Source organism: Bos indicus x Bos taurus, chromosome 16 (assembly GCF_003369695.1).
Source record: "Bos indicus x Bos taurus breed Angus x Brahman F1 hybrid chromosome 16, Bos_hybrid_MaternalHap_v2.0, whole genome shotgun sequence".
Lineage (NCBI taxonomy): Eukaryota > Metazoa > Chordata > Mammalia > Artiodactyla > Bovidae > Bos > Bos indicus x Bos taurus.
Window position 1 is genome coordinate 50,294,309 of NC_040091.1, and position 21,431 is coordinate 50,315,739.

At 55.1% G+C, this 21,431-nt stretch overlaps 1 protein-coding gene across 17 annotated transcripts in view; it reads left to right on the forward strand.

The window, feature by feature from the left end:
• Nucleotides 1-623: 623 nt before the first annotated feature.
• LOC113906688 (cyclin-dependent kinase 11B) overlaps nucleotides 624-21,431 on the forward strand; it is a 40,906-nt gene continuing 20,098 nt past the window's right edge. For 3 of the 17 annotated variants that reach the window (XM_027565169.1, XM_027565176.1, XM_027565181.1), the window contains exons 1-9: nucleotides 1,153-1,687; nucleotides 3,958-4,193; nucleotides 9,226-9,631; nucleotides 9,759-9,894; nucleotides 10,078-10,205; nucleotides 11,594-11,714; nucleotides 12,590-12,643; nucleotides 12,993-13,065; nucleotides 15,442-15,587. In XM_027565169.1, coding sequence (XP_027420970.1) covers nucleotides 9,310-9,631; nucleotides 9,759-9,894; nucleotides 10,078-10,205; nucleotides 11,594-11,714; nucleotides 12,590-12,643; nucleotides 12,993-13,065; nucleotides 15,442-15,587 — 980 coding nt within the window. In that variant the 5' untranslated portion in view covers nucleotides 1,153-1,687; nucleotides 3,958-4,193; nucleotides 9,226-9,309. The other 14 variants (XM_027565179.1, XM_027565180.1, XM_027565186.1 and 11 more) reach the window with 13 other exon arrangements.

Here is a 21,431-nt window from a genome sequence, read left to right on the forward strand (position 1 = left end):
CAGTGCAACCGAAATAAATACTTTTTTTTAAGTAGGCCTTAAGAAGAGCCCATTAGAAACTTCTCTGGCGGCTGACCAAGACACCAAACTTCCAACGCTGACGGCATGGGTTCAAAAACTAGGTCCCACATGCGGAAACTAACACCCAGGACAGACAAATAAAAATAAATATTAAAATGAAGAGGAAGAAGAGCCCATTAGCAGTAACCTCGCTCCTAAAAATTACCTTTAAAAGTAAGTGGAGAGAATTCCTTGGCAGTCCAGTGGCTAGGACTCCTAGCTTTCACTGCAAGAGCCTGGGTTCAATCCCTGTTCGGGAACTAAGATCCCACAAGCAGTGTGGCACGACTAAAAATAAAATTTTTTTTTTTTTGCTAAAAATTAATAATGTAAGCCAGGAGGAAAACCGGGCCAGGAAGATGCTGCGCATGGTGCCAGGGATGGGTGGGGGTAGGGGCGCGTACGCAGGCAAGACAGTCCCACTGAAGCCCCTCAGAGACTTGGGCCAAGGCCACGCCCCCTGGTGGAACTCCCCAAACTCAGCCAACCAGCGTCCTCGTGAGGGGCGTGGCCTTGGAGTCTAGCTGCCCCTAGAGCACCTCCGTTGCTGGCTTCCTCAGCTAGGACAGTCCCTTTGTCTTTCCTCTTCTACGGGAGGCTCCTTGAGCCTGAAATTTCTGTCTCTTGAAACCAAAACTCAGAGCCAGCTTATAGGTCGGCTCCTCCACGAACTTGCCGCTCCCTGGGTCGCGGTGGTACGGCCTGGAAGTTATCAAGGGGAGGGCGGTTCCCAGAAGCATCACCCCTGACTGGGCTGAATTGGTACGGCCCGGAGGATACCAAGGGGACGACCGTGAGAGGGTGCCGTTATCCAGAAGCACCTGCCCCGCTGGCCGAGATGGTACGGCCCGGGACGTGCCAAAAGAACAACCGCGAGGGGGCGCCATCACCCAGCAGCACCACACCAGCCTGGGCCGAGGTGCTACAACGCAGAGGGGACCAAGGCCGCGGGGGCCGCCATCGCCCAGCTGCACCACCCTCGCCTGGGCCACGCATTACGGCCCGGAGAGTACCAAGGCCGCGGGGGCCGCCATCGCCCAGCTGCACCACCTCCACCTGGGCTGATGAGGTACGGCCCGAAGGGTGCCAAGGGGATGACCACGGGGGTCGCCATTGCTCAACAGCACTATCCCCACGTGGGCTGATGTGGTACGGCCCAGGGGGGTCCCAAGGGGACGACCACGGCGGGAATCGCCCAGCAGAGCGTCCCCGCTCCCAGCACCCAAGCGGCAGCTGAGAAGCCCAGACCCTCAGGACACTGCGGAACAACTCCCGGGGGATGGGTCACGCGGGACGGCTAGGAGCCGCGGCGGACTTCAGACGCGTCACTTCCGGCGCTTGGCTTCCGGGCCAGTAGCGGCTTCTCTCCGCCTTCGGCCCCGCCCCGTCGCCCGCCGGGACCTGCGGGTTTTCTCCGGGTCCGCCCACCCAGCCCGACCCGCAGCCTTCGGCTCCTTGAGCCGGGGTCACCGGGATGAGGGCGGGTCGCTGTGTGGAGTAGGGGGCGACGAGGCCCTAGATGACCGCTCCGTCCGTTCCGGCGCGCCGGGTCCCCGCCCGGCTGCGGGGCCGGGCCCACGTCCCTGAGGCTGCGGGACCCGCTCGGCATCTACCCGGGGGCTCCTTGGTGGGTGAAGGGCTGAATAAAGTTGGCGGGGCGGGTCACCTCCGGGGGTCGCCCTTTGAGTCCGTGCCGACCCCCCGCTTCCCCTGGCAACTCGGCCAACCCCGGACATTGGCACGCGCGCCTGGGCGTCTGAGGCCGCCCGGGGGTGGGAGGGAACCGTCCCTAGAGCTTTCACGCCGGCTCCGCTCCTGCAGCGTCCACCACGTGGGCCCCAGCCACGCCTTACAGGCGTCCAGGTGGACCTTAGGCCTCCGAGGCCGGCGCCACGTTCCCGCTTCAAATCTGCCCGCGGCGGGCGGGGCACAGATGGGGCGGGAGCTGGGAGTCCTCGGGGCCCGCAGCGCCTGGATACCTGGGGGTACTGTCAGAGGCGGAGGTGGGGACACAGGGTCGGGGCCCTTGTGTTTTAACACCCACCCCCCCACCGATGCGCCCCGAGGTGGGCACGGCCCTGAAGCAGCAGGTGCAGCCGCTCCTGAAAGAACCGGGTGGTGCTGTGTCCACTTCAGGCACAGTCGCCGGCAGCAAATTCATTGCAGTTGGTGTCTTCGCAGGATTAAAAAAAAACTGGAAATTATATAATGACTGACGTCCTGCCAGGCGCCGGTCCTAGCGAACGGTTATTTTGTAAATTGGGTTGGGAAACTCCCAGTCAGGCCCAGAGCTAAGACTTCATTGTAGTTCTCAGCCTACTTTCTGTACGGGGTTTATAGGGCTTGCAGTGCCGCCCCCTCCTCCCTCAGCGCTCACGCTCTGAAGCCTTGAAAAACCTTGCTCACCCGCCGCTGCTGTTTAAAAAAAAAAACAAAACAAAACTATTTAGAAGCAGACTTTGTTTAATGGCTTAAAGTTCTTTGTTTTTCAGTAGAGTGCAATGTTCTTTACCCAAAATCCTTTAACTTGCAAGTAACATTTTAAAGCAGAATGAAATAATACTAAACTGCCTGAAAAGGAACATTAAGAGAGGGAACAGGAAAAGTTTTTACATTAAAGAAATTATTTTTGTCTTAAAATTGAAGTATAGTTGATTTACAGTGTTCGTTGCTGGTGTATGGTAAAGTGATTCAGTTGTACATACATAACATTCTTTGTCATTCTTTTCCATTCCATCATAGGTTATAATAAGATACTGGCTATGGTTCCCTGTTTTATATATAGTAGGTCTTGTTAAAAAATCAATTTTCAATGCAAATAAATTAGAAATTGGAGAGAATGCAAAAAAAAAACCTGAAGGATCTGAGATTCTGCCTCTGAGAGTTGACCACAGTTGTTACCTTGGCCTGTGTTCTTCTGAACCGTTGGTACTTTTTAAACCTGAACACAATGTACAGAGAGCCTGTAACTCTGACTCTGCTCTCATTTTCTCTATGACAAATATATTTTTGTCACAACTGGTAGGGCTACAGCGTCCCATTATGTGACAGAGTTGGTTACAGTTTTTTTAATCTGCCACTTAGCCAGTGTCAGCTTCTCAGTCTTAAAAACAAAGCTTTTGAACATCTTTGTATGTACAAGCCTGGGCCTTTCTTGGATTATTTCTTTAGGATAAAGCCCTAGAGGTGGAATTTCTGAATTAAGAGTATGAAATTTGTAGACTTTCACTGTATTTTATCTAAACTGCCCTGTTGACAATGTGAACCGACCTAGATTTCCTCACCAGGTGTTTGAGAGCATCCTGAGTTGCTTGTTGTAGAACAGAAGACTCTTGACCTCTGACTATGGGCCTCAGAATTCAGGGTTCTGCAAAACTGGATGGGAAAGTTGACAACTTCCTGTCAGTAACTTCCACCCCGAGCTTCCCTTCAGTGGTTAATGTGCCCCAGTGGTCCTGGCCGCCCACGTTTCAGAACCAGGCAGCCTCCCCAGGGTCTAGAGCCCCTGTTGCAGGGTTGGTGGAGGCTGGGAGGGTCTCAGTGCCTGCATGTGATGAAAGCATCATGTGTGTGCTTTTTGCAACGTGATGCTGGTTTGCTTTCAGTGCCCCGTCTGGACCTTGTCCTGCGGAGGCTTTGGACAGGAGCACAGTGGAGTCAACCCTCACCTCATAGGCTGCTGGCTCTGAGCTGAGCGGAAGAGGCTACATTACAGTTCTTGTCATTTGTGCTATAAGCCCAGAGGGCAGTAATTCAGACCTGTGTCACCAGAGGCCTGGAGGTGGGGGACCCCACAAGCCCTGCGCTCAGCCTGGTCCACCCCATCTCCAGGCCGCCCTGGGTGAGGTCAGTTTTCATCGTTACCAGGTTGGGCTGCTGATCTTTGGCTTTTCACAGGATAAAAACTGCCTCTCGTGAAGGTGCCTTGAGTCACAGAGACTGAGAAAGAAGACGGCGGTCAGAGCCAGGGAGGGCAGCTGGGGTCCCAGTGGGCCTGGCTGAGCTGGACCTGCTGGGTTCTAGGTCGCTGCCCCCGGCCTCCATGCGCAATGCCAGCACAGCCACTGAGGGGCTTCACTGCACCTGGGAGCAGGCCTTCTGCACAGGACTGCCGCTCTGGCCAGTGACCAGCGGTAAGTGCTATGTGCCCGCCTGCTATCTGACCAAGAGGACCTGGCTGACCATCACCTGTGGGTGCCACCAGGCGTTTCTCACTCCTCGCGGTGGATAGTTGCCACTCCTGGTGGTGGTGACCAGCAGTCTCTCCCTGGGCACTCCTGCTGGACATCTCTGGGGGACCCTCAAGGATGGAGGTTCTGGTTTGTAGGATGTGCAGGTATGTCCCTCTCAGCGTGGTGCCCAGTCCTCTCCCAGTTCTGGTACCAGCCCCTCACTGTAGCTGTGTTCAGGCCTCTGGATCCGCACCTCACAGCAGCTCTGGGTGTTGTCAGACCTGATGGCTTTTGGCAGTAGGGGTGGCTGGTGTGTCTATCTCCCTGACCATGGATGAGGTCAGCACCTTTGGTCAGCGACCTCCAAGGTAACACCTGTGACCCTGCCTCCTGGTGTTCTCACCTTCTATAGCCCCCTTCCTTGAGGGTGGGCTTTTCATGAGCGCTGTCCAGCAAATGCTAAGGGGCCAAGGTTCCAAGAAGACTTGGCCTCCGTGGGCGCTGGCTCTCAGCCACCAGCCCTGATGCACGCAGCCCTGCGGAGGGTCTTCCCCTCACAGCTGCTGGAGCTGCATGTGTGGGCTTGGAGGTGAGACCCCAGCCCCTTCCGCCATCATGCTGGTCGACCGCCTGGACCACAGAATCTGTGGGGTCACGAGTGCGCTGTCGCTCTGAGCCTCCAGCTGGGTATGTGTTGTCCAGAGGTGCAGAGCTGACGGCTCCTCTCGTGTTCATTGGGCGTGTGGACATCGTCTCCCTCCTGGCGTGTTACCCACGTTTCCTGTTGATTGTAGGTATCCATCCTTTCTCCCTGTCGTGGTGTCATGACCCCTCCAGGTGTCACTTGTCATTTAGCATGTTTAGTGTGCTGATGTTACATCATGATGCACTGTGAAAGCACGGGAGCTCTTCCTTTAGCAACCTCATCTGATTTGTTATATTTGTGGGTCATGCTTTGGGGGATTGGTTTAAGATGCTCTTTTCTGGGCATTCCCTGTGGTCCAGTGTGGGATTTGGCATTTTCACTGCCAGGCCTGCATTCAGTCCCTGGTGAGGGAACTAAGGTGCCACAGGCTGTGCAGCACAGCCCAAAAAAACGGTACTCTTTTCTTACCCCAGGATCAGGAAGATACTCCGTACGATTTCTTCTAAGTGTGAGGTTTCACACAGTTGCATTCCACAGCCCAGCTGCCCAGGTTCAACCCTGGTCAGAAGCTGTGCCTCACACGGTGACAGCATGCCTCCCCAGGATTGTTGGGAAGAGCCATGGAGTCATCATGTGTGCCCTGCTGGGTCAGACCCTGCCTGGTTCCTGGGAAGTGCCCTGTGGATGTTGTGAATTGTTAGCACATGTCTGGAGCTCTGAGGCTGGGATCCAGTCTGTCTTTACTGGCATGGATGACAGTCGTCCTGGTGTCAGGGAGCCGAGGCCACCTTCTCCCGGAAGCCGCAGCCCGCTCTGTCTTGGGTTTGGGTTCTGCCAGTGCACAGACCCTGGGCTCCGCATCCCAGCTTGTTTATGTGTCTCTGCACCAGTGCAGCACGTGGCCTGATGCAAGTGTCCAGGGGGCAGCCCCCCTTCTTCAGGGGAGTCTCCTTCCCTTTTCCCCTTTGCGCCTCCATCATGCTCTTTGTAGTTGCCCAGTAAGACTGAACATCCTGTCACTGCTGAACTGTCACCAGCTTCCAGCCTCTGCTGGTGGGTCTCGCCCAGGGCTGCAGCCAGGGGCCTGGTGGCACATCTAGTCACGTCAGTCATGTCACCCTGTACCTGAAGGAACAGCTTTCCTCATTTGTTGATCCTGGTGGTCATCTGTGTGCTGGCCCTTTGCTGTTATTTACTTTCTCTCAATCCGCCTGGATTTCGCTGGCGGGCACCCCTCATGCTGGCCTCGTGCCATCCAGGAGCCCACCCTCCTCCCGGCCCAGCTGTGGCCCCAGCCCTGAACTCAGCCGTCTCTGCGAGGAGGCTGATTTGGTTCAGCAGAGCAGAGGTTTGGAAACCAGCTCTGCCCCTGCTGCGGAGGCATCCCTGTTCCAGGCCTCCGTGTGGGCAGAGTCGCACGTGGACGTGGAAGCAGGCACACTGTGGCCCCCTCCTTCTGCACAGCCCACTCCCTTGTCTGCCCCTCCTTAAGTGCTCCCACCAGACTTGCCCAGGTCTCGTCTGGAGCCTGCGCTTGACCTCAGCACCCATGCACAGGCTCACCAGTCACTTCCTCCCCTTCGCTCCTCAGTGGGCTGAAGTTGTTCCTCTGAGTTGTGCTTGGTTTAGGTATTTCTGTCTGTATTGCGCATTAGAGATTTTGTTTCTAGAAGTGTTATTGATGTGGGCATTTTGTTTTTTAAGCACGTGGAGCGTGGACCTGGTTCCCAAGGGCATAAGTGTTTTGAAAGTGCTGGCATTGGCGGGATCCAGGGCATGGTTGCTGTGAGGATCTGCACTCTGGCCTGGAGCTCGGTCCTCTGCCGTCCAGCCTCCTCTGCTCGGCTTTCTTTCAAGACCCTCACGCTCTTACCGTCAGAGTTGTGCTCATGGCAGGGAAACTGCAGCGGCACCAGGTTCAGTGTGGTGGATCAGGATGCATGGTGTCTGTCTCATCCCTGGGGATTCCACTTTGGTGGCTCCATGGTGGGGCAACCGCTCGTTTCTCTGGGGAGTAAAGTTGTGATGGGCTCTGGTTGCTGGTTAACGCCCTGCCAGGAGATAGTTGAGGCCACCATGGGGTCGTGGACGTTTCTTCTCTAGCTTTTCCATTTTTTCATCCCACTGATTTGTTCCTGACAGTTTCTTGTCTGTCCGCAGGACTGCGTCCTGCCTTCTGTCCCTCCTTGAATTTGCATCTGTCTCTCCTTGAGTTTCCGGGAGGTAACTCCTCCCCTACCGTCAGGGTGATTGCTGATCTTTGATCTTCACCCAGGAAGGTCCTCAGACTGAGTTGGAATCAGTTCTCCAGGGCACCCGACCCCTCCCTCTGGTGCTGGGCCCCGATTGGGCCGCTTTAGCGCCTACAGACTGTGTTCAGAGGCAGGATCCTGGTCAGTGTGGTCCCTGCTGTCTGCTGCCTGACCCCTCGTGCTCCTTGTGTGCTGCTGGGGGTGCTTGGAGCGCCCACGTCCAGGCCTGCCTGAATCGAGCTCCTAGGAGCCTGGTGCCCTGGGTGAGGTTTCTGTCTCTCCTGCCCTGGTCTTTGTTTCCAGGGGACCCTCTTCTGGTAACTTTTAGAGCAGCACCTCCCACTTTTCGATGGGCACTTGGCCCCCTCCATGTCCTCCTTGGCTTAGGTGCCAGGGCACTGAAGGGTGACCAGAAGTCCAGGGCTGCCCATGGAGGTGCAGCTCCCGCATGGTATTGTCTGGAGGGAATGGGGCACAGGCCAGGAAGAGGAGGGAGGACGGGGTGTTAGTGGAGATCTGACCCCGGCAGTGCCAGAGGGGTCGAAGGGCTTGTGCGTCTTGTGGGGAAGTGGAGCCCACAGGAGGGCCGGGTGCATCCGTCCTGGTCTGGTGTGCGTCGGGACAGCTGTGGTGTCCCCAAGGTCAGTGTGCATGTAGAGGCTTGGGTACCCTGCGAGCCCAAGCGTTGCTGAGCTTGTGGAGTGACTGAGGACACTGTGTGGACACTGGGAGCCAGGGGCAGCTTAGCCAGGAGCCCTGGCCTGGGTGAGAGTCAGAGGTCACGAGTCCACCTGGACTCAGAGGTCCAGAGTCCATCGGAGGTCATGAGTCCATCACAAGCCTGAGCAGAACTGGGCCTGGGGCGGTAAGGGTAGAGGAGCCAGCCCTTTTGGTGGGTGGCACAGCAAGCTGAATACCTGATGCCTCTTCTACATACACCTAGCAGTTAGGTGGAAACATGATGGGTATCCCCCAAACGCCAGCATCTGAGGGACCAGGACGTTGCTGGCCAGCTTGGCTGCTTGGGGGCGGGGGGATGGGCAGGGGGCTGGGACTTCCTGTTTGGTGTCACAGCAGCCAGGCCTCCTGTGCTGGTGGTCGTCACTGGGACACTGTTTATAGCCCAAACTGGGAATTTCCTCGAAGTCCAGTGATTAGGACTCTGCTCTCATTGCTGGGGCTCGAGTTTAATCCCTGGTTGGGGAACTAATATCCCATAAGTTGTGTGGCACAGTGGGGAAAAAAGCCAAAACTTGAAGAACCCACCCACCAGCACACATGAGAGGCTGGGTCTGACTGTGTGTGGTCTTAGGGCTGAGGGAGGCCTCTCTGGAGAAACCAAGAGGTGTGAGTCTGTGGAGGAAACAGTGTGTTTTCCTGGCCGCAAGACAGAGGCAGCCCCCTGCCCGTCTGCAGGCTGGCCCTCAGGTTCAAGAGGAGTCTCCTCCTCCCAGCGTCTGTGCTCAGAAACTGCCCCCTCAGGCTGGAGGCGGCTGACCACTGAAGGATGGGGACTGTACTGTCAGGTCCTGGGTGATGAACTGTTGGACCGTGAAAGATGGTACAAAGGAGGAATGGAAGGTCAAGGGAACAGGCCGGTTTGGTCAGCCCTCCCACCAAGGACAGCTCAAAACTCTGGATGAAACATCAAGGGGTGGGGGAGGGTACTGTGCGCTGGAGAGCCAGCTGGGTGGGAGGGAGCTCAGGGCAGCCCCTTGTGGTCCTGGTGGGTGGAGAGAGATGCAGAGCACTGGAGACAGCTTCTGAGGTGGGGGCAGGGGGCGGTGAAGACACAGGCCTCGCCGAGCTGAGGGAAAGGCCAAGGGAGGAGGGCAGCTGGAGGAGGCCAGATCACCAGGTGCTTTAGAAAAGTTTGGGTGGGACTTCCTGGAGGGTCAGGTGTGTGGGGAGGGAAGGGAGGCTAGGCTGGTGTAGGCTGTGGTCTCAGTGGGGCGCCTGCTCTTGCTCCTTTGGGGCTCCTGGATGCGTGGCCGACTGTGGTCCTGAGTTTGTGCTTTAAGTTACTGTAAGGGGGTGATTGAACCTGGCAGGACCTTGGCCGCTCACAACAACCTCGTCCCGTCCTTTCCGTCAGCTCCAGCCCACGCCCTGCCCGGTGTCACCATGGCTGCCACTTCTGTCCCTGGGTCCCTGACCCGAGCCCTCTGCCACCCCTGAGATGTCGGCATCTGCGAAGCCCCCAGCCCTGGGGGAGCTGGACCCGGGCCCTGGCGAGAAGCCTGGGGGACGGCCGCTCCTGGCCTGGGCCCCCGTGTTCAGCCACCGGAGTGAGAAGATCGCGTTGGGCCAGAGCGATGGCAGCCCCGAGGAGCAGGTGCTCACAGTCACCGTCACAGAGACTACCGTCATCGAGGCAGACTTGGGCGTGTGGGGCGCCCGCGCCCTGACCTACCTCACGCTCTGGTTCTTCTTTAGCTTCTGCACCCTGTTTCTCAACAAGTACATCCTGTCCCTGCTGGAAGGGGAACCCAGCATGCTAGGTACCCGCCTTGGCTGGTGGGGACGGAGCCCCGGGGAACCCCTCTGTTCACTAGGTACCTGCCCGGGCTGGGGGGGGACGGAGCCCTGGGGAACCCCTCTGCTCACGGGTCTTGTCTCCTCCTCCAGGGGCTGTGCAGATGCTCTCAACCACGCTTATTGGCTGTGTTAAAATATTCGTTCCCTGCTGTTTGTATCAGCACAAAACTCGGCTTTCTTACCCACCCAATTTCATCATGACCATGCTGTTCGTGGGCCTGATGAGGTAAGCCCACTGACATTTCAGGTTGGGTGTCTGAATTATTTGTTTTTGTGAAACCTCTTCCCCCAGCTGGCTGGCTATTAGCATCAGGTGATCCTGGGAGTGGGGAGCAGGGTGGGGCAGACCCTCCAGGCTGACTCCTGAGGGAGGGAATGCACTGATTTGTGAGGCTTTTGATTGTCTTAGGTTTGCAACAGTGGTGTTGGGTCTAGTCAGCCTGAAAAATGTGGCGGTGTCCTTTGCTGAGACCGTGAAGAGCTCAGCTCCCATCTTCACTGTGATCCTGTCGCGGACGGTCCTGGGGGAGCACACTGGTGAGCAGCCCCCCACGCCCGGCCTCATCGCGCCTCTGTGTCCCTCCAAGGCTCAGCAGATGGGACTCAATCACAGATCTCTAAGCTGGGCCGGGGCAGGCACTGTCCAGCTGCACACACGTCCCTGACTCTCCTGCCAGCCTGTAGGGGGTGGGGTCCTGTGATGAGCAGACTCATCACATGACTTATGTTTGCCCTGGGGGCAGGAGTGCTGCTCAGAGAGGGAGCTGAGTTGGCTTCAATTAGGAAATGACCAGAAGGTAAAACCAGGCAGCACCCGGCACCCTGGGGAGGAGGTGGTAGGGAGAAGGCACAGCTGGGCACCTCGCAGATCGGGCCCCTGGAGCCAGGCCAGCGTGCAGGTGATGGTAAAGCAGAGTCGGATCAAAGTGTGACCGCAGTTGCTGCAATCCCACACAGCAGGAAACAGCCTGACCGCACTGGTGCCTTCACCCACAGGGGCTTCCAGTGCCTTAGGGACGCCAGGCCACAGCGAAGGCACTGTCTGGCTGGAACAGTTAGGAAATCTTGATAAAATGCAATTTGTTGGGGAGAATGACTGAGGTACCCAGACTTGTGGGGCCAAGGTGTGGAGTTCCCAGAGGGGTGACCCCCGAAGGCACCCCAGCAGAGCCGCCTCATGGGTCCTGGCAACGGGCACAGCCCCAGCAGAGCCCTGAGCCCACCACCGCCCACCGCGCAGGCGTCTGCCTCCTTGGTGGCCTCCCAGCCACAGTCCCACGTGTGGTCCACGCCCAGCAGACAGCTCCTTCCGTGGTGACACTCAAGGCCTCACAGGCCCATGGATTTGCTGTGTGGACAGCACTGTCCTGGGCGGGGTAGTGGTCACAGTCTCAGGAGGTTACCAGATTGTCTGAGGGCTGCACTTCTGCTCTGTTTTGCTAAGCGTGAAAGGCTTGTCCCTTCGTCTGCTTTGAATTTCAAGATAAATGAAATGCCATGTCTGAAATCCAAGTAGAGGCATGGGAGGTGGGGGGACTGGAGGCCCTGTGCCCACTGACAAAGTTTTCTGTTGTCCCGAAAGGACTTTCTACCTTGTTGTCAAGACTGTTGGTTATGAAGGCAGGAGGGCTGGACGCCCTGAGGTGTGGGGCCTCCTTCCTCCCCTAGCCTTCCCTGGAGACCACCCTTCACCCTTTGTTTCACAAGTGAGAGCTTGGCGACTGTGGGGTGGGGTGCAAAAATCGGGGCTTGGAGCTGGCAACTCTGGTGTGGAGCCCTCTGCGCCACGTGCCTGGCCGGGGTAGGTGACACAGGCATGTGCTATTTTTTCCCTCCAGTGAGAAGTAAGCGAGCAGAACACCCCTGGGGGGCAGCTGGGTCCACTGGGGGGCACTGCAGCCCAGCCATGTGCTCTCCCTCTGCAGGGCTACTGGTCAACCTTTCCCTCATCCCGGTCATGGGTGGCCTGGCACTGTGCACAGCCACCGAGATGAGCTTCAACTTCCTGGGGTTCTCAGCCGCCTTGTCCACCAACATCATGGACTGGTGAGTCTGCAGGGTGGGAGCTGGGCACGTGAGGCCCACTGCTGGAGTGCAGGCACCAGGCCCGATGGCTGACAGCTGCACGCAGCCTGCTCTTGCGCGTCGCCATCTCTGAGGGGAGAAGGGAGGCGGCAGCGGCACTTATGTCTAAGCTTGTGTCATTGCTGGTACTTCCAGAGAGACCAGAGGGTCTCCGAGTGGTGCATGAGTAAAGAGAGAAACCACCTTTCATTCCATCTGACACTTGCTGTGTTTCCTTCAGCCTCTTCTCTGCCTCTCTAGTTCCCAGAAACATAGCCCAGCTCAGTCCCAGTTTGCATCTCACCTGTAACTCCAGCACAGGATGGTCTCAGAAGCCTCCTCACTCACCGGCAGATGCTTCAGACCTCCTGGCCGCTGTCCTGCAGGGACTGTCCTTGCACGAGTCCCGCCAGGTTTCCCGCTGGCCTGCAGTGTCAGCCCTAGAGGAGGCGGGCCTGTGAGTGTCTTCCCCCAGCCTCACTTTGGTTCAAGTCCCCTTGGCCAGAGCTGGGGGCAGTGTTGGTGGTCTGGAAGCGGACACTGTCCTGTCTCCTCTCAGCCACCACTGGCCTTCCCAGCCAGTTCTATCCCTGTTTCCCTGGGTCTTCCTGTGCTCATACTGTCTGTCCTGTGGCTGCGGCTGATTTGTGGGAGCTCTGGGTGCCAAGAGGGGCTCTGTGCAGAGCTGGGTAACCCCAGGCATGCCCTCCACCTCTGAGACCTCAGCTTACCCACCTCTGAAAGGGGCAGCTCGGCCTGGCTCATGGATGCCCCACGTGTACCTGTTTCCAGAGGACAAGGCACTTCGAATGAGGTGGTCTCTGAGCTCACATAATCTCTTCTCTTCTTTCTTCTAGTTTGCAGAATGTTTTCTCCAAAAAACTCCTCAGTGGGGACAAATACAGATTCTCGTAAGTGTCACTGCCCCACAGAGACCAGAGCGCGCTGGACCCCAGCCCCAACCCTCGCAGAGAGCCCTGGACCCCAGCCCCAACACTCCCAGACCACCCTGGACCCCAGCCCCAACCCTCCCAGAGCTCCCTGTGCCCTAGCCCTGACCCTTCCATTTCCCTGGTGCCTTTAAAAGAACCTTGTTGAAACTGGGGAGAAAAACCTACCTGTTTCCAGTTGCCCTTGGGCAGGGATGCTGTCACTGTCCTGTAGCAGGGGAGAAGAGGGTAGCAAGGCTGGGGGTAGGGTAGGTAGGCCGGGGTGAGGCTGGAGGGGTTGGGAGGCTCAGACGCCTGCCCTGTCCTGCAGGGCTGCAGAGCTGCAGTTCTACACTAGCACAGCGGCCGTGGCTATGCTCGTCCCAGCCTGGATCTTCTTCATGGTGAGTCCCACCATCACAGTCACCTTCAAGGGGGTGAGCCTGGCACTGTGTGGCTGCCACGCGCTTGAGGGGGCCTGACCGATGCAAACCCAAGCAGGTCCTGTGCCTGTGAGGGCTGGGCTGCAGCCCCAGTTCTGGAAACTTTGGCAGAAGGGTGTTAGGCACACTCTTGTGTTGTTGCCTTTTGGCCACACCTCATGGCCTGCAGGATCTTCGTTCCCCAACCCTGGGCACAGCAGTGGAAGAGCTGAGTCCCAACCACCAGGCCAACTGGTGGCCACTCCAACTGGTGGCCAACTGCAGGGAACTCCTGCAGTTGTTTCTTATTTCTTCTCTTACTTAAAAACATTGTGACCACCATAGAATAAGTCACAGGACAGAAACATGTAAAACAGAGGGTCTCTCCCCAGCCGCTCACACGCCCCCTCCTAGTGGAGCTGCTCCCTCTGTGTGTTTGTATGGCCACAAAGCTGCATACATGTGTCGTGAGTCCCATAGGAGCGCAGGTGTGCGTCTGCGTGGACCTGTCTTCTCAGCACGGTGGCGCTGGGCTGTCCAGTCCAAGCTCTGCCCTGACCCACCAGACGCAGTGGTCTGGCCCTGCCTCTGCCCTGTACACGCAGCACATGACAGGGAGTTCCGTATGTCATGTCTTTCGTGGGTGAGGATGTTTCTCTGGGTTGTGTCCTTGGATTGGAATGGTTGAGAAAAAGAACATGCGTATCTAAACTTACTCTGGTATGATAAATACCTATTAAATTTACCATTCTGGCCGTTTTCTAGTGTACGTCAGGTACGTTGTTCACATCGTTGTGTGACCATCACCCCAGTTTTTTCATCGTCTCAAACTGAAGCTCTGACCCATTAAATGCTAACTCCTCACACCACCCCACCCCACCGGGTGGAGGGGGCAAGACTTACCCTACCCCCCAGAGTTCCAGCTGGGCCTGAGAGTTAAACTGACTTAGATCAACAGGAGGCAAGCACATAGGTTCATTTAATATGAGCTTCATGTGATGCCAGAGCAAATGAAGCCCCAAACAAGTGGCAGAACCTCAGTGCTTCCACGTCAGGGTGAATGAGAAGGTGATTGTGGGCAAATGACTGAGACACTGGGGCGGCTGAAGGGGGACGAGAGGGATGATGACAAGGCCCCTGAATCCCCTCTCCTCCTGGTTGCAGGGAAGGGGCAGCTCCCATGTGGGGTTTGTCTCCTGCTTCTGGGAAGGAAAAGAGAGGTCAGAGCACCCTTCTGGCACCTGCTGTTTTCTCAGTGCTTTGAGCTCAAAAATAATCCTTATGCCGAAGAGACAAACGTTGGGGGAGGGGTTCTGAATTTGGTTACCCTCTCCCCCACCCCCGGTTCCCACCCTCCTACCTTGTGTCTCTGTGACTCTGACTCCTCCAGGGACCTCACAGAAGTGGAATCACATCAGATTTGTCCTCTTGCATCTAGTTCATTTCACTCAACTTCATGTCATAAGGTCCGTCCACGGTGGAGCAGGTGTCAGGACCTCTTCCCTGTTTAAGGCTGAATAGACAGACGTATGGCTGGACCACATTTTGTTTACCCATCTTCCAATGGTGGACATTTGGGTTGCTTCCACTTTTAGGCTGTTATGAGTAATGTTGTTCTGAATGTGAGTGTGTAAGTACTTTTTCAAGACCCTGCTATCTGTTCTTCAGGGTACAGACCACAAGGGGAGTCCTGGCTCACATGGGCAGTTGTGTGTGTAATTTTTTGAAGGTTGACTAGTCTGTTTTCCCACGGCAGTCGCACCATTGTGCATTCCTACCTCCAGTACTCAGGGTCCAACTTCCCTGTCCTCGCCAGTGCTTGTTGTTTTCTGGTTTTTGTTTTTTGATGGCAGCCATCCCAATGAGTGGGAGCAGGTACCTCACTGTAGTTTTTTTTCCCGAGGCTTTTTATTTGTTTGTTTTGGCTGCACTGGGTCTTCATTGCTATGCTTGGGCATCTCACTGTGGTGGCTTCTCTGGTTGCGGAGCACAGGCCCTGGAGTGCTGGCTCATCTGTGGCACACGGGCATGGTCGCGACATCGCATGCGGGATCTTCGTTCCCTGGCTGGGACGGAGCCCGCGTCCCATGCGTTGTAAATTCTAAACCACTGGACCACCAGGGAAGCCCCCTTGGTGTAGTTTTGATTTGTTCTTCCCTGATGGTCAGTGATGTTGGGCATCTTGTCACGTGCTTAGAGGCTGTGTGTGTTTCGTGTGTAAAGTTTTGATCATTGCCGTCCACGTGCTGCCCCAGAGTCCTCTGCAGTGTCATTCCCTTTACCCAGACCCTGGGGCACAGATGCCACCAGAGTTCCCCCAGGGGCCACACAGCAGCCATCCCTCTGGCTCTGGTGCAGGACCTGCCGGTGATCGGGAGGAGTGGGAGGAGCTTCCGCTACAGCCAGGACGTGGTGCTGCTGCTGTTGGCAGATGGCGTGCTGTTCCACCTGCAGAGCGTCACGGCCTACGCCCTCATGGGGAGGATCTCCCCTGTGACCTTCAGGTAAGGACAGGAGATGAGGTGCATCTGGGTCACGTGTAGAGGGGAACGCTTGCCACTTGATGTTTTTATCAGAGGGCTCTGTGATTGTGGGTCACAGTGTAGTGATTGCTGTGCCCAGTGGTCATAATTACTTGGCCATTCTGTATTGGTGCCATTTGAAACATGAATAGGAAAGCCTGTGAAATAGATTTTTAGGGGGATTCCCCACTGGGAATCTGTGCACAGAAGAGAGTTCCTTTCAGTGTTGTGAGGTACTTCTCCCCAGAACAGCACTGTCCGGGGAATCTCCTGGGATGATAGAGGGTGGGAGCCCCTGGCCATGTGTGGATCCTGAGCACCTAGAACTGGCAGAGTGCTGAGGAGTCGAAGTCTGTTTTTCTGACTTTAATCAGCTCGCACTCAGCAGCCCCACTGACTCCCTGCTGGGAACTCAGCACCAAGCTCGGGTTTCATGAGCTTCTTCCCTAACTGGACAGCCTTAGTGCTGATTTGACACCAGAGGGGTTTTGGTAACAGAAAGGAAGGAGCCCAGGTCACCAGCAAGCCTGAAAACCCACCCAGTGATTGTCCTTGGATTTGGCTGTCATATTGTTGTGGAAACTTTTTAGCAGCCCTTTGTCCTTTAACTTCAGAACAGTCACGGGAGAGCAGGATTGTCCGCAGATCTGAGGGCCTCAGGGGCCTCGCGCTGCTCTCAGACCTGGCAGCCTCTTCCCACATCCTGGGAGAGGGGCCTGCAGGGCTGTCAGGGCCGCCTGGGTGCCACGTCCCCTGACTCAAGTGGTCAGTATGTTTTATGAGTCTGTTTCCTGTATGACAACAGGAATTATTTCCAAATATCCCTGAAACTTTCTTTTCAGGGGTTGTTAGTGACGGTCCATATAAAGACAGGAAACTGGTTCTTTTTAAGGGAAATAGCTTATGGCAGAAAAATACAAAAGTTAACTTTAAATTATCCATAATGGCAGCCCAGGAGACAAACCCTTGTGGTCATTGCATCCTCACGAGGTCCCAGCAGTGAGCAAGCAGCATGGTGTCATTTCCAGACAGCTTTCCTAAGGGAGCACTTCCCACTCTGTGGAGAGTAGGCCGCAGTGTTGGGGGTGAAAGCTGTAATGCCTACAGTTCACTTAGAAATATTTCCATCAAAGAAAGGACAAAGTAAGGCACAAGACTGAGCCTGAAGATGCCACCCAGCTCTGTTGTCCCTCTTCTCTGTGATCTCTGTTCTAGTAGGTAGGACCCCAACACAAAGGGGGGTTAGCGGAGGTGCCTATGGCCCCCGCTGACCTCCCTGCTCTCCTGCAGCGTCGCCAGCACTGTAAAGCATGCCCTGTCCATCTGGCTCAGCGTCATCGTTTTCGGTAACAAAGTCACCAGCCTGTCAGCTGTGGGTACCGTGCTGGTCACAGCTGGCGTCCTGCTCTACAATAAGGCCAAGCAACAGCAGCGCGAGGCCATGCAGAGCCTGGCCTCGGCCACCACCCAGCCCCCGGATGGCAGCTCTGAGCTGCTGCTCCCCCAGGACCCCCGGCCACACCACTGAATCCCAAAGCCATGGGGGCACCACACCACCCCCTCTTCGCTGACGGGGGAACCCCTTTGCCTCTCTCTCCCTGTGGACAGCGGGTGTGGGACCACCTGGCTCTACAGGTCACAGTCATTGTGGGAGGCAAGGTGGGCAGCCTTTTCCGCTTTTTTCTGGGGCTGTCAGTCAGAACTGGCAGGAACTTGAATTGGGTTGGAGAACACAGCTGCCACTGAGCCATGGCTGAGCCCCCTGACAACCTCCTCCTGGCAGCCTCTGCGCACCCCAGCATCTGGGCCAGGCCCCAACTCCTCTGTGAGTGATGACCACTTGGGAAGCTGGAGCTGTGTCCAGGTTCCAGCGGGCACCCCCTCACTTGGAGCCAGTGTGGGGTACCGGCTCCTTCATGCCAGCCATCAGCAGCTGCTGGAGTCCACCCTGCTCCTTGGCCATTGGGGATCTGCTGGGCTTGGCCAAGCTGAGGCCCCCAGGGCCAGGGCGTGGAGGCCACTGCAGTGGGCATAGTGGCATGGGACAGATGGGGTGAGAACCTGGGGTTCCCTGCTCCTGAGGACAGGATGTCTATCTCCTCTACCCAAGGCAGAGCTGTCGCATCAGTACCACTTAGGGAAGGTGGGCTGCCCCTCCCCACATCTGCTATGCTGAGCCTCCCACCTCCAGAGTGTCCTGTCCCTTGTGGGCAGCCAGGTTGCGCCCCCCCCACCTCAACACCCAGACCCAGATGTGGTTTCCGGCCTGAAAGCTACAGGTAGATGACCACAAGGCAAGGCGGGGCTGTGTCCCTTCTGTTCCCATACTCGTAGGTTAGAGGCAGGCTCTTCTAAAGGGGCTCCAGGAGCCCGTTTCCACCCAGCCAGTCTCGAGCCTCCTGGTCTCACTGACAAGGGTGTTATGATTTCCCCCTTGTGAATGATGAACAGGACGAATGTGGAGTGTTTACACTTTTGTCATGCTGCATTTTAAATGACAGTGTAAGTTTTAAAAGGAAACACAGGTACAGATGGCTTCTGGAATGCATGGACTGTGCTGGGTAAACCAGAGTCAGACCCACGGCCCAGCCCGGCCCTCCTGCCCCAGGGCAGACAGCCAGCCAGCCAGGTGTTTAAGGCTCCACCTCTCTCTTTACTCCTCGCCCCACATCCTGTTGGAACTTCTGGTCAGGGTGGAGCCCCCCTCCCACCTACCAGACTGGAGCTCTGGGATTTGTCAGGCACAGCCCAACTCAGGGGCCGCGGGCTGGCCACCTGCCCGTCTCTAGCCGGCCTGTGGGATGGAGCGACCCGAGGGCACAAGTGGCCCACGAGTCTCGGGAACAGTCCCTGCTGTCCAGGCCCTGGCGCCTTAATTGCTTCTCTGGTTTTCTGGTTGGCTTCTCAACTGGAAAATATAAACCAGCCCTTCCTGGAGAGCAAGTCTCTTAGAAACAAAGAGCAATAAGTGCATCTCATTAAGTTCTGCCGACTTTGAAAGTCTGTCGTGATGAGGGATTAAAAATGGGGCCTTTTAACTACAAACAACCTTTTATGAAGCTGACCTCCTTGCTCAGAGGTCAGCAGGTCACACGCAGCTTCCCTGTACAGGGTAGCAGGTGTCTTTCCCAGGTTTCCCCCCTTTCCTCTTTTTCTGCTTACCCTTAAACAAAGCTAAAGAGGATGCTGGGGCAGTGGCTGGGGCAGCGCATTGCTCTGTGAGGACCAGAGGGAAAGCACCACTTCTGGGGGGCTCTTGCCTCTGCCCTCAGACTGGGGCCACAACACCTGCAGCTGCCGGCGAGACATGAAGAAGGGGAGCATGTGTGTCGCCAGCTGCAGACTGTCATCTGAGAGTGAGCAGGTGCCAGCTGCTTGTGTCTGAGTGTTGTTAGGGGCCTCTTTTGATTTTCCAGATTTGGGGACCAGAAAAGATTTTCCTAAATTATTAGTAAATGAGGCAGTTTCTAGCAAAGCTGCTTTTGGGGCATCCCCTCATCCCCAGCAGGGAGTCCGGGGCCTGGCACCCACAGGACACATGCTGTGGCTGTATTCCGTCCATTGACTGCCCAAAGTCGTCCACATGGTGGGCGTTTCTGGGAGGAGAGTCAAACCCCACAGCCTGCGTGGGCGTTTGCTTAATAACTGTACAGACATGTTTTTTAATTAACTTTGTCTAGTAGTTTTCTAGTATGTTCCTTTCACTGCACCGTCGCAGGCCAGCTTGTACCAACGCCAACACTAGGTCCATTTCCTCTGGGTCCATGGTCGTTGTCCGTGTCTTTGTAATCAAACTCATGAACCAGGCTTCCAACTCTGGTCATCTGCTTGCTTACGTCAATACTTAGAGATCTCTGGCTTTCAAGGAAATTTCCACTGTTGAGTGGCATGAAAGGCTTTTTTAAAAAAAAAAATTCTGATAGTCATAACTTCCTGCATATTAGCATTAAAATCATCTGCCTTGGAAAGCTGAGAATACTCTTGCATAATCCAAAATGTGTCTTTAATTTGTAAGTTACACAATAAAAATGTGCTGCACGAAGAGTAAGCCACGTGGAACCGCGCTAGCCGCAGGCCCTTGAAATGCTTGCCCCAAACCGAGGGACTTTGCCTCCCGTGTGGCACTGACTGTCCTGTGGATGGTCATATATAGACAGGTCAGCAGAGACCACAAAAAATGCAACACGACTTTCTACATCTGTCCAGGGGATGTGCTTCCTGAGGCCTGGAAGTATTTTCACTATTTACCTAGGTTGGAAAAATTAAACAAGGATGCTATTACAGGTAGAGACCCTCTTCTGTTTGCCTGTGACCAATGTTGTAGTAAGGGCTCTGTTCTTTTCCAGAATATGTTCTTGCCCTGGTTGGGACCTTTTCATTTTCCTAGCTTATAATAAGAACGCTCCTGCTTCCCTGATGAGTCGGCCTGTTTCTCTCTCCTGAAGAGCAAAGAGCAGCCAGGTGGTTGTGCTGACCATCACTTGGCTTGCTCACCCTGATGCTCTGGCTATAAAACCTTCCAGTTTTCTCTCTCTGTAGTATTTCCTCCTCTTCTCTGGAGGGCTTGGATGCTGCCATTGCATCCTTGCCTAGATGTCCAGACTGACTTGGAAACTGTTCTAATTGGCAAAGTCTTTTTTTCTTGCTTTTAACTTGAGGGAAACTGGCATTCAGTTGATGTGCTATTTCTAGACTGTAGATGTGTGAGTTGAGTCTGAACCCACCCAGGGAGTATTGTGAACCCACCATTGCAGAGGGTCACAGTGAGGGTGACTTTCCCATACTGAAAAACTTGAAAATTATATGAATAAATTGTCTATATCAGAACCAAATTATACTTGCTTTACACCAAAAAAAAAAAACAACTGTGGAGAACTAAAAGTACATTACTCAAAATTTTAGTGTTTATTTCACCTATTCCAGTATTTATGCAATTAGATCAATTTTTCCTAGAAAAATGGTGGTTACATAATCTAGTGAGTCACTGTGTATTCTGCTATGGTAATACATCAATGCTGTATAATTAATCCTGTGGATGCCTACTGGTTACTCTGTCCAAATTAAGCTACCATGGTAGCAACTATCTAGGACTCTTGGTCTGCAAAAGTAAAATAAATGTTCAGTGTGTACTTTGCTTTCTCCTTTGTGTAAGACTCAAGTGTTTGGGCTACTGAAATGAACATGGGTGGGTTCTTACTGCCTTCATCTGTTTTTTGAAGGTTTTTCCTGTTACCAAAAACTAAGGAAGCAAAACAAGAGCTTGGGCACAGAAAAAACATTTCTTTCCAGAAGAGAAAGAATTTCACTTCCACACACCCTCTTTGGGCCCTAATTTCTTGTCAGATTTTTCTACATTTTCCACTTCTGGCCAGGTAGTAAACTGGAGGTGACGTTAAGTGGTAAAGAATTCGCTTCCCAAAGTAGGAGATTCAAGAGAGGAAGGTTCAATCACTGGGTTGGGAAGATCCCCAGAAGGAGGAAATGGCAACTCACTCCAGTATTCTTGCCTGGAAAACTCCATGAACAGAGGAGCCCGGTGAGCTACAGTCCATGGGGTCGCACAGAGTCGGACACGACTGAGTGCACACACTGCAAGTGAATGATACTTGTTTACCGTTCTCTTCCTGAGAGTCACGATGTCGCATTACCATTTTTCTGTGACCACAAAAGTTCGAAGAATAATTTGCTTGAACTTCAGCAGGTTTGAGGCCGAACCTCAGGATTCAATGTGTTTAAAAACCTTCGCAGGCGAGCCTGAGTAAGCACTAACAGTCATCCCTGGTCTTCGCACAGCTGAAAATCCTGCGGTAACCGCTCTTCCCGCCC